We start from the raw sequence: 13940 nt of genomic DNA, 5'->3' as shown, positions 1-13940 counted from the left end.
CGTCAATAAAATTATGTGTACTACCTGAATCAATTAAAACAATAACTTGAGCCCGTTTAATTTCACCTTGGACCTTCATGGTTTGTGGTGCAGGGGAGCCATCCAATGCATGCATAGAAATCTTGACATGTTCTTCTTGTGTGTATACCTCTTCATCAACTCCCTCGCTTCCAGTTATGTTTGCGTCCTCATTATCTTCTTCTTTCTCAATGAGGAATAAAGTTTGTGTCTTACATCGATGTCCACGATACCACTTCTCATCGCAATTGTAACATAATTGTTGTTTCCTTCTTTCTTCAGCCTCAGCTGATGTGAGTCGGCGAATTACGGGTGCTTCATTTTTAGTCCTGTTTGGTATTATTGGTGGTCTTGAGTTTAGTGGTTTTGCATTGATAAGGGGGTTTGGTCTTGTAATACTTTTATAACTTTGGTGTCTCAAAGAGACTTTTTCATCTTGTAATCTAGCTATAGACATTGCCTCATGTAAGTTTATTGGATTAAAGGATTTGGTTTCCAATCTAACCTCATCACAATCCACTCATGAAACAACTCATCAAAAAACTATTTGGTAAACCATTAACCATGTTTGAGAGACGCTCAAATTCTTCTTGATATTCAAAGATGGACCCTGTTTGTCGTGATTTTGCTAGTGCAGCCCCTGCATCTTCATACGTCGTTCTTCCGAAGCGACCTACAACCGCTTCGACAAAATCTTCCCACGAACGAAATAGTTACCTCTTTTAGCCCATCGATACCGTTGTAATGCTTTCCCATCCAAGTAACTGATTGCAAACTGAATCTTTTGGTCTTGTGCAGTGTCATAGAATTCAAAATATTGTTCAGCTTGAAAAATTCATCCTTCCACATCTGATCCGTTAAACCGTGCGAAATATAACCTTTCACCTTTAAAACGATCACTTCTTTGAGGCATAATCTCTCTATTTTCGACCAATCTTCTCAATCAATAATGATTGATTCACCGTCATCTCAGTCATCTTTTCCGCCAATTCACCTAATTGCTTCTCCATTCTTTTTTTTTCTTTTCGAGTTTGTACCATAAACGAGATTCTCTAACGAAGATAAAAGTAATGCGAAAGCGAATGATAGGAGCGTTTGTTCTGGATACCATTTGATAAGAACCTTCAAGTTCTTCTCTAGGTCAGCCAAAGATAAACGTACGTAATACTAATATAAAACTTTATTAATAACTTCAATATTCATATCTAATTACTATGAACTCAGCCATATATATAGGCTACAACTAGACAAATTAGACTCTAACTAGGACTCAATATTTAGAAATATAGAAATATAGAAACTCCTAAATTACTTGGAAACTTTAAAATATAGAAACTCCTAAATTACTTAGAAACTCTAAAATATAGAAACTCTAAAATATAGAAACTCCTAATACTAAATAACTATAAAATATCTTCCGAATTATAGAAACTCCTAATTTAAATATAGAGAATATCTTTCTCTATCAATATGACACATGATTGCCTAATAATTGAGGCCCAAAAAGTATACTCAGCCCGCCTCTAGGGACTCCCACTTGAACCGCATGTGAGAGAAATCCTTGTTTTTCTCTCCACGTGACTAACCATATGAGGTGAGAGAGAAACTCTTGTTTCTCTCACATGTTGTTCAAATGGGAGTCCCTAGAAGCGGGTTGTGTAGCCTTGTTGATTGAGGCCACTCATGTTGTTATTCTTATTACCTGACTGTCACTATGACTAAACGCAAAAGAAAGGGAAGACCAGTAAGGTTACAGGATGGGTTCTTTAAGGTGGGAATGGAATTTAACTTAAAGGGCATATTCATTAAACCCTTTTGTTCAATAATCAAATTTATTTTCAACTAACATCATCATTAAACCCTTTCAATGGTTTCCTTCAATTGAATTTTTCAAAGTCTAAAATGATTATTATTACTATTATTTCAATCGAACCCCTAAATATCGAATTTGATTCGTTATTTAATATTTGGTGGAGGTTGCCTCCAGTAATTAAACCAATTCATCAATTTCCGTTTATGCAAAATCCAAACTGGCTTCTAGCCGTCTGGCGGTGGAGGGAGGCTCATCAAGGTACCAAAACTTACCAACGGACTAATTAGAGACAATTTTATTATCTTCATGACTTTCATAATATAGAAATTTTATAAAATTCATTCTCCGAAAAGAAAAAGTTGTACGGCGAATGAGGCCACGTGTCACCATGTGAAAAAAATGGTGTAATAACTTACAATCCATTTATTTTATTTGTGACAGGAGAACTCGACACATCATCACCAAGATAAGGCGTCACAACCTTGATCATCGGAACGAACAAGTGTGACTTACTACCAAATTATTACAAAGTGGAGCATACTACTTGGTCATGCCATACTAGGGCATCTTATACATATTTATAAACTTCTTAACAATAAAGGTTATCTAAAACTCGAATATTAAGTTGTCTACAGATATTTCTATAGAAATTCACTCGAGATTCCTGCCTGTCTCTATTACCGCATTCACCACCATTGATCTGACGAATAGTTGCACCGAAACCCTGATCTGAGACGGCATGGACATACTTCATCCAAAACCACAAAGCAGTTTTGAAGGAAGTAACCTGATGATTAGCTACAATTTCTGGATTGTTTAGACCGTCAAAACCATTACTTCGACCTGCTTCAATGTAGTTATAATTCCATGATAATTGCAACGGTCCTCGTCCGTAGTATTGCTTGTCAGGATTACAAGGATAGATAGTAGCGTTACAATAACGCATTGGAGGATGTTGTTCTTCAATGAAGCAAAACTCTATGGAAACCAAACCAAAATTAAAGTTAATAGTAAAAGGTAATATTGTTTTTACTTGTATGATACAGAAATATAAGATATTTGTCCCGCATGATATTTGTTCTTTTACCTGTGCAATTTATATGCTATAGATAAAATATAATGTCAACACTTGGTTGTCCAAGTGGTTAAAGTGTTGACATATACTCCAAAGGTACCTGGAGGTTCCGGGTTCGATCTCCAGAGGAGGTGGAATCTCTGAATTATTGAATTTGAGGTTATTAGGGCATAAATTATGTAAATAGGCTTTAAACATGTTCTTGTTTAATCTAGCAGTTACTGTGGGATTAATAGAGGAGTTAGGTCGTTTAACATGATATCAGAGTTGGTGCTTTAATGACCGGTTGCAACACAATATCTCCACTTCTATGTGGGATTAATAGTGGAGTCACTTTATCCTTGTTTTCGTCCACATCAAAGTTTTGTTTTGACAACGTTAAGATTCGCCATGAGTAATTTCTTACATCGAGCATGTGTATTACAACAAATCAAGTCCTTGGCCACCAATCTATTGTGCTAAGAGTCATATATTTTAACGCCAATATAAAGCAATTTAGTATAACTTACGTCCAGTTTCGTGTTGTACATTTGCAAAGAAAGCAGCAATTTCATGCTTTCGGTTTCTACCTCCACCAAATTCAGAGTACATTGTGGCGGCTTCAAGAAATGCATCACGTGTATAGAAATTCTTCCCGGGCCCGGGGCATCCACCATTTTTTAATCCATCAAAAAATGCTGGTGTTACAATATCGGCAACACCTTGACCAACAACTGACTCAAAAAGATGTCCAAGCAGAACTCCCAATGAAATAAGTTCAAAGAAATTAACAGAAACCATTTCTTTCTCTTCTTCTGTTTATAAAAGAGAAGATAAAGTTTTGGTGAGAAATTTTAGAGAAGTTGAAGAGGTATTTATAAACTTTAGCTTGTGGGTGGATCTGATAATAGTTTTTCATTTTTGTGGTCCTTGAAGACTTGGAGTCAAGATGGGGCAGATCTAGAGTCAACTGTTTGATGATAGTACACCCCGTGACACGTGGGTGGGCCGTGGGTATCTCAAATATATTTCCGTGATATATCAACGTGTTGTAACAATCTTTGTAGTTTATGTAAAAGAAATCCTAAAGAAATAGAAGAGTCACGAGTATATTAAAGATAATGAAGTAAAACAGAAAAGCTATATCTTTCCCACTGTTGTGATGGAAAACACTAATTTATTGCATTAGCAGAACTTGTTCGATTTCTATGATTGAAAAGTGGAGTTTAGTCGGAATTCCCTATAAATTTTTACCCTAGAATCAAGAGGTAATGGGTTGGATTCTTGAAGGTCGTTTACCTTAGTAGTCTTTTCGTAGAATCTTAGTTTATGTATCTAATTTATGGTGTTAACTGTTAAATATGTGGTCGAGAAAGTCTCTAAACAATTTATATATGTAGTAGTTAGATGTTTTTCATGACCAATCTGTGAACATTTGGTGTATACTCGCATCCAATCTTCATGTTGTATATTCAAGATGTATCAGTTTCATGTAATAAATGACTCTTGTCATTCTAACAAAACAATCACAACATTTTGTAAATTGAAGAAAGTATTTTCTAAGCACATAACATCTCTCTATACATATAAATTTTTCATGTGAACAAACATTTTGGTTATCAAGTGAGACATCCACATGCAATTTAGAAATGAATTTTTTAATTGTTTAATTTTCAATTCAATGTCCAAAACTAATTGGTGTAGTGGTTGGACACCCACTCCGCGAATCGGGAGGTTCCAAATTTGAATACAGGATTTATTGAACTTAGGAATAAATAACCTAAAGGTAGATTAGATAGGTTTGAGGCCCCATATGATGGCCTTTAAGGGCTCAAGATATCTTAAATCGGGGTGTCACAGTGCTTATTCAATTCTTAAATATTGATGTATCTTTTTATTATCTTACCATGATGTATCAATGCCCTGTAATAACTCTCGTAGTCTATGTCAGAACAAGATTAATGAGAATTGTTATCTTGTAAAATTAAAGCTTAATATTAGTAATAAAAGTGATGTTATGGGATAATGCGGACCATTCAACAAAAAAAGGATAATGCGGACCCACATTCAGGACTACTAGTGATACTGCGCGTTTTGACATTTTTGAACCCCATGTTGTTAAGACCTCATTAGGAGCACCACACTCCGTTTCACATCCAGGTAGAACTCTATTTCTACAACAGCTGAGATTTTTATAACCACTTGTTTTATGAGCAGAGAAGTGTTAATGGAAGTTTGCAGCAACTTCATTCACAGTTTTGTTTTAACTTTATATCGTTCCTAACACGCTAATATTTTGCCAACAACTAGTAACCTAGTTGGTAAGTGCATATACTCTGCAATGGAGTGGTCTCAGGTTCGACTCCATGAAAGTACAAATCCGGGAATATTGAACTTGGGTATGAATAAAGTAGTTTATTTAGAATTTAGGTCATTTCATTTTGTCAAACTTTTGTCATTTAATTCGTCGGACTTTAAGCCGGCAGTATTTTGGCCAATATTCTACCTCCATTTCTTCTTGCCTTCCCAAACATGTCCGTGGATTAAGTTTTGGCAGTAACTGCATGTTGACCATTAAGAAGATGCATTTGAATGGGAAGAATCCTATGCCAGTAGTAGTTTATGTGGGAAGACTTTATCTTTCTATTTTGTTGTGGGAAGACTTTATCCAATGAGACATATTAAGAGTTGGACGCCGGAAAACTATACAACAATATCATAGCACATCTGTTTAGAAAATTAAAGAGTCGCACGAATAAAATCCACTGATAGAAATCTACCATTTACTGATTTTGTGTTATTAGGATACAAATAGTAGTTTTTAGAATAATTTTATAGCTTTTAGAATTTATAACTGTCTTTAGAATAATTTTGTTTCGAACAGAACTAATTAGACAAATGATTAGCTACACAAATAAAAAAAGATAGAAAACGAAAGGGGGTTAATTAAACTGTGGCAAGCAATGTTAAGACTTCAATGGGAGGTATGTCCTATCAAAAGATCAGTAGAAGACTTGCAAATGTGTAGTCAATGGATGGGGTGGAGGAAAATGAAAATCTTATCCTGTCGAGGGGGCCACATCGAGGGCCACAGGACACCGATAGGTCACCAACCCCGACAGCACTCCGGCCAGTAATTATTTGGGATGACGAGGTTTTGAGGACACAAAAAAAGTGGATACACCCACAATATTTTTCCAAGAAAAGAGTCTGTATAGTTTGACTCAATCGATTGTACTCTGTCCGTTGGGTACCCACAATATTATTAGTCCCTCATTCTTTCTCCTATACTTAATTTGGAACGAAGTAACCGTGAGGTAGAAGCGTAGCAGGTCATATTCCAACAACTAATGTGACCGAAAAGTAAAGCCAAATAAACCAAGATTAATTGATAGAAATTTAGACGTACAATATAGTATTAGTATGTATATAACATATCTCAATCACAGATAAATCGACACCAACAGTGAGATTTTATCCCAATAGCATACCAAAAAAACCATCTAGAGGTTTGTGGTTCATGCAATAGCAAATAGTAGAGTAAGTAATAAATGTTACGAGTGTGAGTAATAAAACTAGACTTTCTCAAGAAATGTGATTCATTTCATTTCAGTAAATCATCATCAAGTGACAAGTTACAAAAACTATATAGGCACATGTTTCACTTTCTTAAAGGCACCGAACATTTACTTGTGCTCTAATTCGTTTACACTTCATTGACACTCTTTTCTCTAACATGCCCCCTCAAACAACTGGGCAGATAAAGACCGGCAGCTTCTCACCTTTTTCCCTAGATTGTTTTTAATTCCCCGAGACACCGACCATACTAAAGTGACCAACACAATGATGTAGAATGTACTTAGGTTTAATAAAACAAAAAAAAAAATTTAGAGAGAGAGAGAAAAAAAAATTGAAGGTCGCCGACCGGAAATTTGGCCGGCCGGCGACCCAGCCGGAGAAGATGATGAGGTGGCGTAAAAGATGATGTGGCGTGACTTGGCAGAGAGAGAAAACATGATGGAGGAGAGAGAGTGACGGTGTTATAACGGAAGGGGGCCATATGGGAATTTTTCGTAAAGTAGGGGGTCAGGCGGGAAGCTGGTCACAAAGTTGGGGGCCATTAGGAAAATAACCCTTAAAAAAATGGTTCTCGAAAAAAATTTACGAAGAAAACAGAGAGTTCTCGAATGAAACGATATTTGAAAAAACGAGTTTCGAAAACAAGGTTGATTCAATATTTTTTTAAAGAAGCGTTTGAAAATACTCAAATAATAATAAATCATAGGATTCCTATTAGTTGCCAAAAAAACCAAAAAATGTTACTTGGATTCATGAATCCGTGGAATCATGAATCCGAAGGACTCGTGAATCCGCGGATTCATGATCCCGCCATCCAAACACACCATAAATGTACTTAGGTTTAATAATGCCTATAGCCCAACAAGATAATGGCCAAAAGCCCAACTACATTATTTATACCTTACTAATCCCAAATTAAATAACTAAAGATTCCACCTTCTCTGGGATTCGAACCTGAGACCTCCAGGACTTTCTGGAGTTTATGTCAACACCTTGGAACCACTTGGGCAACTGTTGACAGGACACAACTACTTGTGATGTATCAAAGGCAGATGAAGTAGATGCAATTGTTTCATTAATTGAAAAGAAACACAAATTCTTTAAAGAGAACATTTTTAGATATGTATACCTTCTGTTGGTGAAAGTCTAGATACTTATAACCCTTATAAGAAGAGTTATAGCCTAAAAAATACATTTTGAGGATTTTGGACTTCGTTTATCATGATCAGGTCTGGTTGCTCGGAAATGAGAATAACAAAGACATGCACCCAATTATTTTCAGAAGAAAATAATCATGTTCTTTTTCGGAAAGAACTTCACATTGAGATTGACTCTGAAGTAATTTAGTGTGTAGTCCATTTATAGTTAAAACTGGAGTAGAGAAAGCATCACACCCTTGGCATATTAGATTGAAACATGAGAGAGTTACCTACTTCAATGATCTACACGTTTCTTCTTTCCGCTTGACCATTGTGTTGAGGAGAATATGGACAAGAGCTTTTAAACAAAGTACCACATTAATCTAAAATGCTTTGGCTTTCAACAAAAAAAAATCTAAAATGCTTTGAAGTACATTTTGATAACATCACTTTATAAGTATTTAATAGTAGTAGAAGGCAAATTTTCATGAGTTGACTTTAAGATCTTGAAGAATTTTGGGATATCTGATTTTAGTTTCAAGGAATATATCCATGAGTACCTGTTGTAGTCATCCAAAAACAAGATGTTAATGATTTTGTGCTTTTTGTTGTTCTTGAGGATGTAATTTCTTTGTTGTGGATAGGATTGAGCTTGTTTTTGGTGCATATCGAGGTTTTGACTAAATTTTTCTTACAAAATAGGTCATGTTTACATCTTATAGATTTTGAGAATTTAGCCACTACTCAATATACTCATGATGAATAACTCTTGGTCTTAGCTTAGCAAAGTAGATCGTTGCTTCTCTGTTATAGCTTTTAATAATAAAAAGACGATAATGTTTTCGCGATCCTTTCAAAACAATTCGATTTAATTGCTTATCATAGAGTTTTCTTTAACGACAATTAAGTAGTCGGTTAATACCTGAATCCTTCGAAGATACTCGGTTACTAAAGAATTTCCTCTCTTAATACCTTGAAGTTGTTCACAAAGAGACGAAATCTTAGCCTCATATTCTTCAACATAAATCATTACAAGGAATTTTCAGATATCTCTTGATGTAGGTAATCCGAATACACAATCTGCTCAAATTGATATGGTAAATGTCGCTTTCATTGATGATTTGACGAAACTATCTACTTTTCTCTATTGAATAAAGGTATGGTTAGACACTTCGATCATTGTATTAGAAGGAAAAGAAATCGAACCATCAACATAACCAAAAAAGTCAGTACTAATCAAAAAGGTTTCAAAATGACCTTTCCCGATCAAATAATTCAATCCATCAAATTTTTCAGACACAAAAGTTGCTACATTTGAAATTGAAGTATTCGTAGTTGAAAATTTTGGCACAAATGAAGATGACAAAAGCTATGTATACATACTTTACTCTATTTCATGTTATATTCTAGTTTTAAGTGGTTTTTACGTGTATGTCTCGTAGTGTTTTTCTTTTTTTCCTTTCAACATGTCTCTATAGACAAGCATCTTGTACAACCATCTCACTATTCTAGTCGGCTTGGTCTTATATGGTTACTGAAGTTTGACTTATCAAATCACATGCTCTTTTAGCGTGATTTAGTCAATACCAAAATTTTATAACGATATGGCCTTTTTCTAAACAAAAATATACACTTCGCCTGAGCAATGAATTCCCACGGAACATATCATAACTATAATTTTCATTTATTTATTTATTTTTGCAAAAAACAGAACCCATTATTGCCGGGACAAGCCGTCGCAACTTTAACCGTTGCGCCAAACAAGTGTTGTCTTATTATAGAACTGTTACAAAGTGGAGCATATAACTGGACCATACTAGGGCATATTTATGGAATTTTTAGCAAGAAAGGTTATCTCCTGGTGCAATTCCAAGTTGATTACAGTAACTTCTGTAGTAATTCACCCTAGCTTGAACTGCTGCAGAGTTTCCACCATTGCATTCCATACCATTGATCGCCCGAATAGTTGGACCAAACCCTTTATTGGAAGTGATGATCGAATGGACATTATTCATCCAAAACCACAACGCGGATTTGAAGGAAATAATCGGATTATTAGCAACGGTTTCAGGAGAGTTTAAACCGTTAAATCCAATACTTTGACCAGCTGCACCGTAGTTATAATTCCATGACAATTGCAACGGTCCTCTACCATAGTAACCCTTACCAGGAACACATGGATATTGCCTATTTGTGCTATCACAATAATTCTTTTTCGGTCCATCAATTTCTTCAATGTAGCAAAAATCTGTAAAATCGGAACCCAATATTTAGGCAATTTGTTCTTTGCAAGTCAATCTTAAAGCAAAGTTACCGAATTTATTCTAATAATTCGCATATGTAACAATACCAAAAAAAACTAAAAATAAAGCTTACGTCCAGTTTCGTGTGTCACATGTGCAAAGAAAGCGGCAATTTCTTGTTTTCCACCAAAACCAGGGTATGATTTAACAGCTTCGAGAAATGCGTTACGTGAGTAAAAATTCTTCCCTGCACAACCATTACCAGCCTGATTTTTTATCCCGTCAAAGAAATTTGGTGTTACAATACTTGCAACGGAGGTACCTCCACCACCACTACTCTTGCAAGGACCTTGTTGACATCCGTCACCGCAATAAGGGTCTGTGCTACCGCAGTAGCCGAACTTACTGCAACATAAGTTCGGTGCGCAACCACAATTCTGACCTACAACTGACTCAAAAAGAACTCCCAACAAAATTCCTATTGTAATAAATTTCACAAAGTTAGGGGACACCATTTTTTGGTTGGGAAAATATGAGAAAATGTATTGATGTGAAATCTTTGAGAAGTTTGAGAGCTTTTTATAGATTTTAAACATTATGAGTTGAGCAATAGTTTTTCATATCTTGAAGGCTTAAAGTCAAGATCAATCAAATATAGAGTTGAATTTTGTGTTGTTAGTCTATCTTCCTGTCCTGATAAATACACCCCCATATGGGGTGTTTGTACATATTTTTGTATCAGTATATATGACCAATTAAATGGTTGAAAAATTATAAAATAGTTGTGAAACAATTTGATGCTCTTCTATTATAATGTGAAGATGACTATTGTTGTGATATTTTGCCTTCGATATATTATGTCGACTTTTTCATTGGTCAAAATAATACTAAAAAAATGATTTCTTTCCATAAATTGTAACATTGAATTAAAATAATTTTTTATTTCATAGAATTGCAACTGTCACTAATAATATTGCATAGTTTTTTTTTGTTGAACTAATAATATTGCATAGTTACAATTTCAAAAATTAAAGAAAATATTGTCATGGTGAATAATTACTCGATATATTAATTTTTTTATTTCAATCCAATCGGTGGACTAACTCTTTTATATTACTATATAAATTCTTTAACTATTACGTATTTAATAATATAAAGTAGATTGTTATAACAACTTGTGTTTTTAAAGGTAAATGAACCGTTACAAAACTTAGTCAATAATTCCTCTCTGACCAGTCAATGACCCATTCCCTCAATTTCTTAATGCCCACCTTTAAAAGTGGACTAAGTTTTCGGCAGTATGGAGTAGATAGCCCACTAAAAAGATGCATGTATTTGAACATTATGTACAATGTGTCTAAATGGTCCACCATCCCTCTTTTTTTTTTGTTTCTTTTTGTGAGAATTCGACGGCGATCTACGTTAGTTGTTACAAGGCGTTGATGCATCATGAAAATGTGATGAGCACGATAACCGTCTGACTTAAACCATGAATGAAAGAGGCCTAAAACCCAACAACATGAAAGAGACCTAAAGTCCAACAACATGAAAGAGGCCTAACGCCCGACAAATTTATGACACTATTTACTTTATTTATAGCCTAAATTACAGGGGATAAATCTTGATAGCAAAGTACTTCTATCGAGACTCGATCCCACGACCTCATGGGCTTAAGAGGGGTGTCCAACCACTGCACCAAAAATTGGGTCCACCATCCCTCTTAATCTACGAAGTCTTGATTTTTAGTGGGAACGGTTACTTCTTTGGGCTTATCTTATGTAATTTATTTTGGAGTAAAGACATATGAGATAGACTTTAAGATTCCTTTGGATATTTAAGGGCTCAAGTTTTTCTTAAATCAAACTGTTGTAGTTTTTTTTTTGTTGAGAGCACAAACTGTTGTAGTTGTTATTCAATTTATAAATCTTGATATATCTTCATATTACTTGTTCATGATGTATCCATGCCTTCCAATAATTCTAATGATTTTTTGAGTCTATGTCAAAAAAAAAGTCTTAATTTTTTTTTTTGTTGAAATACCGTAGCATTAATGGATCAAAGCGTTATTACAGTACATATCAACTAAAATACAAGGGATATTATTCCACCTTTTGCTTTTATTGCGCTTCCTTGCCCATCTAGCTAATTTGTCTGCGTTCGAGTTAATTCTCTTCTTGTGTATTGAAATTGAACCGCTTCGAAGTCTTTTCTGCTTTCTCTGATTTTACTGATGTGAATCAAGGATTGCCAGTGAATAAAATGGTGTTTGTTGCGGAGATATTGTTTGATAAGGTTGATATTGTCGCTTTCTATGATTATTGATTTGTGATTCTTAGCTTTTGCCCATTGCAATCCTAAGAGGATCGTCATGGCTTCACATTCTTCGTTGTTTCTGGCTCTAGTAGATTGGACCTGCGCTTCTATGAATTTTGCATCAACATCATGAGCTATCATAATGATTCCCACATTGGATGTTAAATTTAAAAAGGAAGCATCAACATTTATCTTAATAAATTCATTGGCCGGCGGATGCCATTTATCTAGAGATTTTTGTTTTTTTGTCACTGGTTTTTTGTTTATTTTCGGGAAATTTTCTATCATTTTGATGATTTTCGGAAGATCGTTGATTTCATGTTGAAAGCAGTGATTGCATCGCATTTTCCATAAGATCCAAAGGATGGGAGAAAAGTGTATATTTTCGACGGTATAACATAGATCTGGTTTTTCTTCCCAAGAGAAGATCCATTCCTCAATGGAATAGATGTTCTCAGAGATGATGTTATAGTAGAACCATATGTGTTTCGCTATTGCACAGTGTAAGAGGGCATGTTCAATAGATTCGTTAGCAGTGCAGTTAGGGCAATTCGTATTATTGTCAATATATTTGCCTATTCTTTCTCTGACCGGGAGAGCTTTATTGCAAATCTTCCAGATGAAGATTTTGATACGGGGAACAACAGGGAGAGACCATATGAACTTCCAATTCCTAGAGTTGAAGTTCTGGGTAATATTACTGATACTTCAGTGTTGGTACATCGAAGCAACCGTAAATTTTCCGGATTTAGAAAGTTTCCATTTGAGTTGGTCCTTGCCTTTTGTATTCACTGCCATGATGAGGTTTTGGGTGTTGGTAGAGAGTATCAATATCTCATTTATTGTTCGTTATGAGTTGAGATACTTTGGTTCAAGTGGAGTTATTGTTGTTCACCAAAGTTCTGTCCGTTTCAGGGATCCAATTATCTTCCCATATATTAATTGAAGGAGTTGAAGGAGATGTCCTTCGACCAAGATGGCAATGCGAGCAATATGTCGGCTAGGACAATTGATGAAGAAGATCATCAAGTCCGATTGATTTAGGGGTCGTAGCGTTTAGCTAGAAACCAACTACGATCGTCGAATTACGAAGTAATTCGCGGCTAACTTCGATCGGATCCTACATCGGGTTACACATAAGAATGGGTATTTAATCGGATGATATGACTAGTGGGAGTGTGATATAACATTGGGAATGTCCCATAAACATATCTCACAGGCCTAAATAGAATTTGGGCAAAAGATAGCAAAAAGGCCCGAAATAAGGGTTTTGGGCCTAGGCCGATTCGGACACTTTTAGGGCTCGGATTGGGCTGATTTTTGGAGGGACGTTTCCTTATGTTATTAACATTAAATATGCCAATTTTGGCTGGGTTTGGACGTCATCTCCTTAGGGAATTGAGAAAATATCAACTAGTTGCTATTTTTGACTATTTCCCTAAATCTTATTCTAAAGGGTGTTTTAGGAAACCTAAAAGGAGGTGGATTCTTATTAGGGTTCTATATAAACACTCTTAGGACAGAGAATAAGGTGTGGAATTTCTCTCTAAGCTTTCTTACTCTACCACATCAAGTAGAGAGGAGAAAGTGAGCTAATTCCCAAGCTATCTTCTAGTCAAGCAAGAAGAAGGTCTTTTTATTATCAAACCACCATTGGAGTGCTAGCGAGCTTTCAAGGAGGGAGATTAAATACACTATTCGGTGTCCCAAGTAGAGGAGCTACGTTTGAAGCTCTTGGTCTTCTTTAATCAATTCAACTAGTTCGAGGGAAAAGCGATTAA

At 35.4% G+C, this 13940-nt stretch overlaps 2 protein-coding genes across 2 annotated transcripts; both read right to left on the bottom strand.

Annotated features, from left to right (window-relative positions):
* Positions 1-2222: 2222 nt before the first annotated feature.
* Positions 2223-3748, bottom strand: LOC147559780 (chitinase 5-like). Its single transcript, XM_086661731.1, has 2 exons — positions 3416-3748; positions 2223-2809 (listed from the first exon to the last, which is right to left on the bottom strand). Exons 1-2 carry the CDS (start codon positions 3684-3686, stop codon positions 2421-2423), a joined length of 660 nt encoding a protein of 219 aa, XP_086517857.1. The 5' UTR covers positions 3687-3748; the 3' UTR covers positions 2223-2420.
* A 5518-nt stretch (positions 3749-9266) lies between these two features.
* Positions 9267-10541, bottom strand: LOC147559779 (basic endochitinase CHB4-like). The gene is made up of 2 exons (XM_086661729.1): positions 9980-10541; positions 9267-9851 (listed from the first exon to the last, which is right to left on the bottom strand). The coding sequence occupies exons 1-2, from the start codon at positions 10440-10442 to the stop codon at positions 9442-9444; spliced, it is 873 nt and encodes a 290-aa protein (XP_086517855.1). The 5' UTR covers positions 10443-10541; the 3' UTR covers positions 9267-9441.
* Positions 10542-13940: the final 3399 nt, after the last annotated feature.

This window comes from Eschscholzia californica, unplaced genomic scaffold (genome assembly GCF_041429995.1).
Source record: "Eschscholzia californica isolate CP2 unplaced genomic scaffold, dmEscCali1.0.p SCAF_2, whole genome shotgun sequence".
NCBI classification, from domain to species: domain Eukaryota; kingdom Viridiplantae; phylum Streptophyta; class Magnoliopsida; order Ranunculales; family Papaveraceae; genus Eschscholzia; species Eschscholzia californica.
Note: the sequence above shows the minus strand (reverse complement) of the source record. Positions and strands in the feature narration are given on the sequence as shown.

Excerpts from the sequence above, each read along its gene's own strand:
- LOC147559780 (XM_086661731.1), bottom strand. The coding sequence starts at position 3,686 with ATGGTTTCTGTTAATTTCTTTGAACTTATTTCATTGGGAGTTCTGCTT. Across the intron at positions 2,810-3,415 it reads TGTACAACACGAAACTGGAC|AGTTTTGCTTCATTGAAGAA; the intron begins GTAAGTTATACT and ends TGGTTTCCATAG.
- LOC147559779 (XM_086661729.1), bottom strand. The coding sequence starts at position 10,442 with ATGTTTAAAATCTATAAAAAGCTCTCAAACTTCTCAAAGATTTCACAT. Across the intron at positions 9,852-9,979 it reads TGTGACACACGAAACTGGAC|ATTTTTGCTACATTGAAGAA; the intron begins GTAAGCTTTATT and ends CCGATTTTACAG.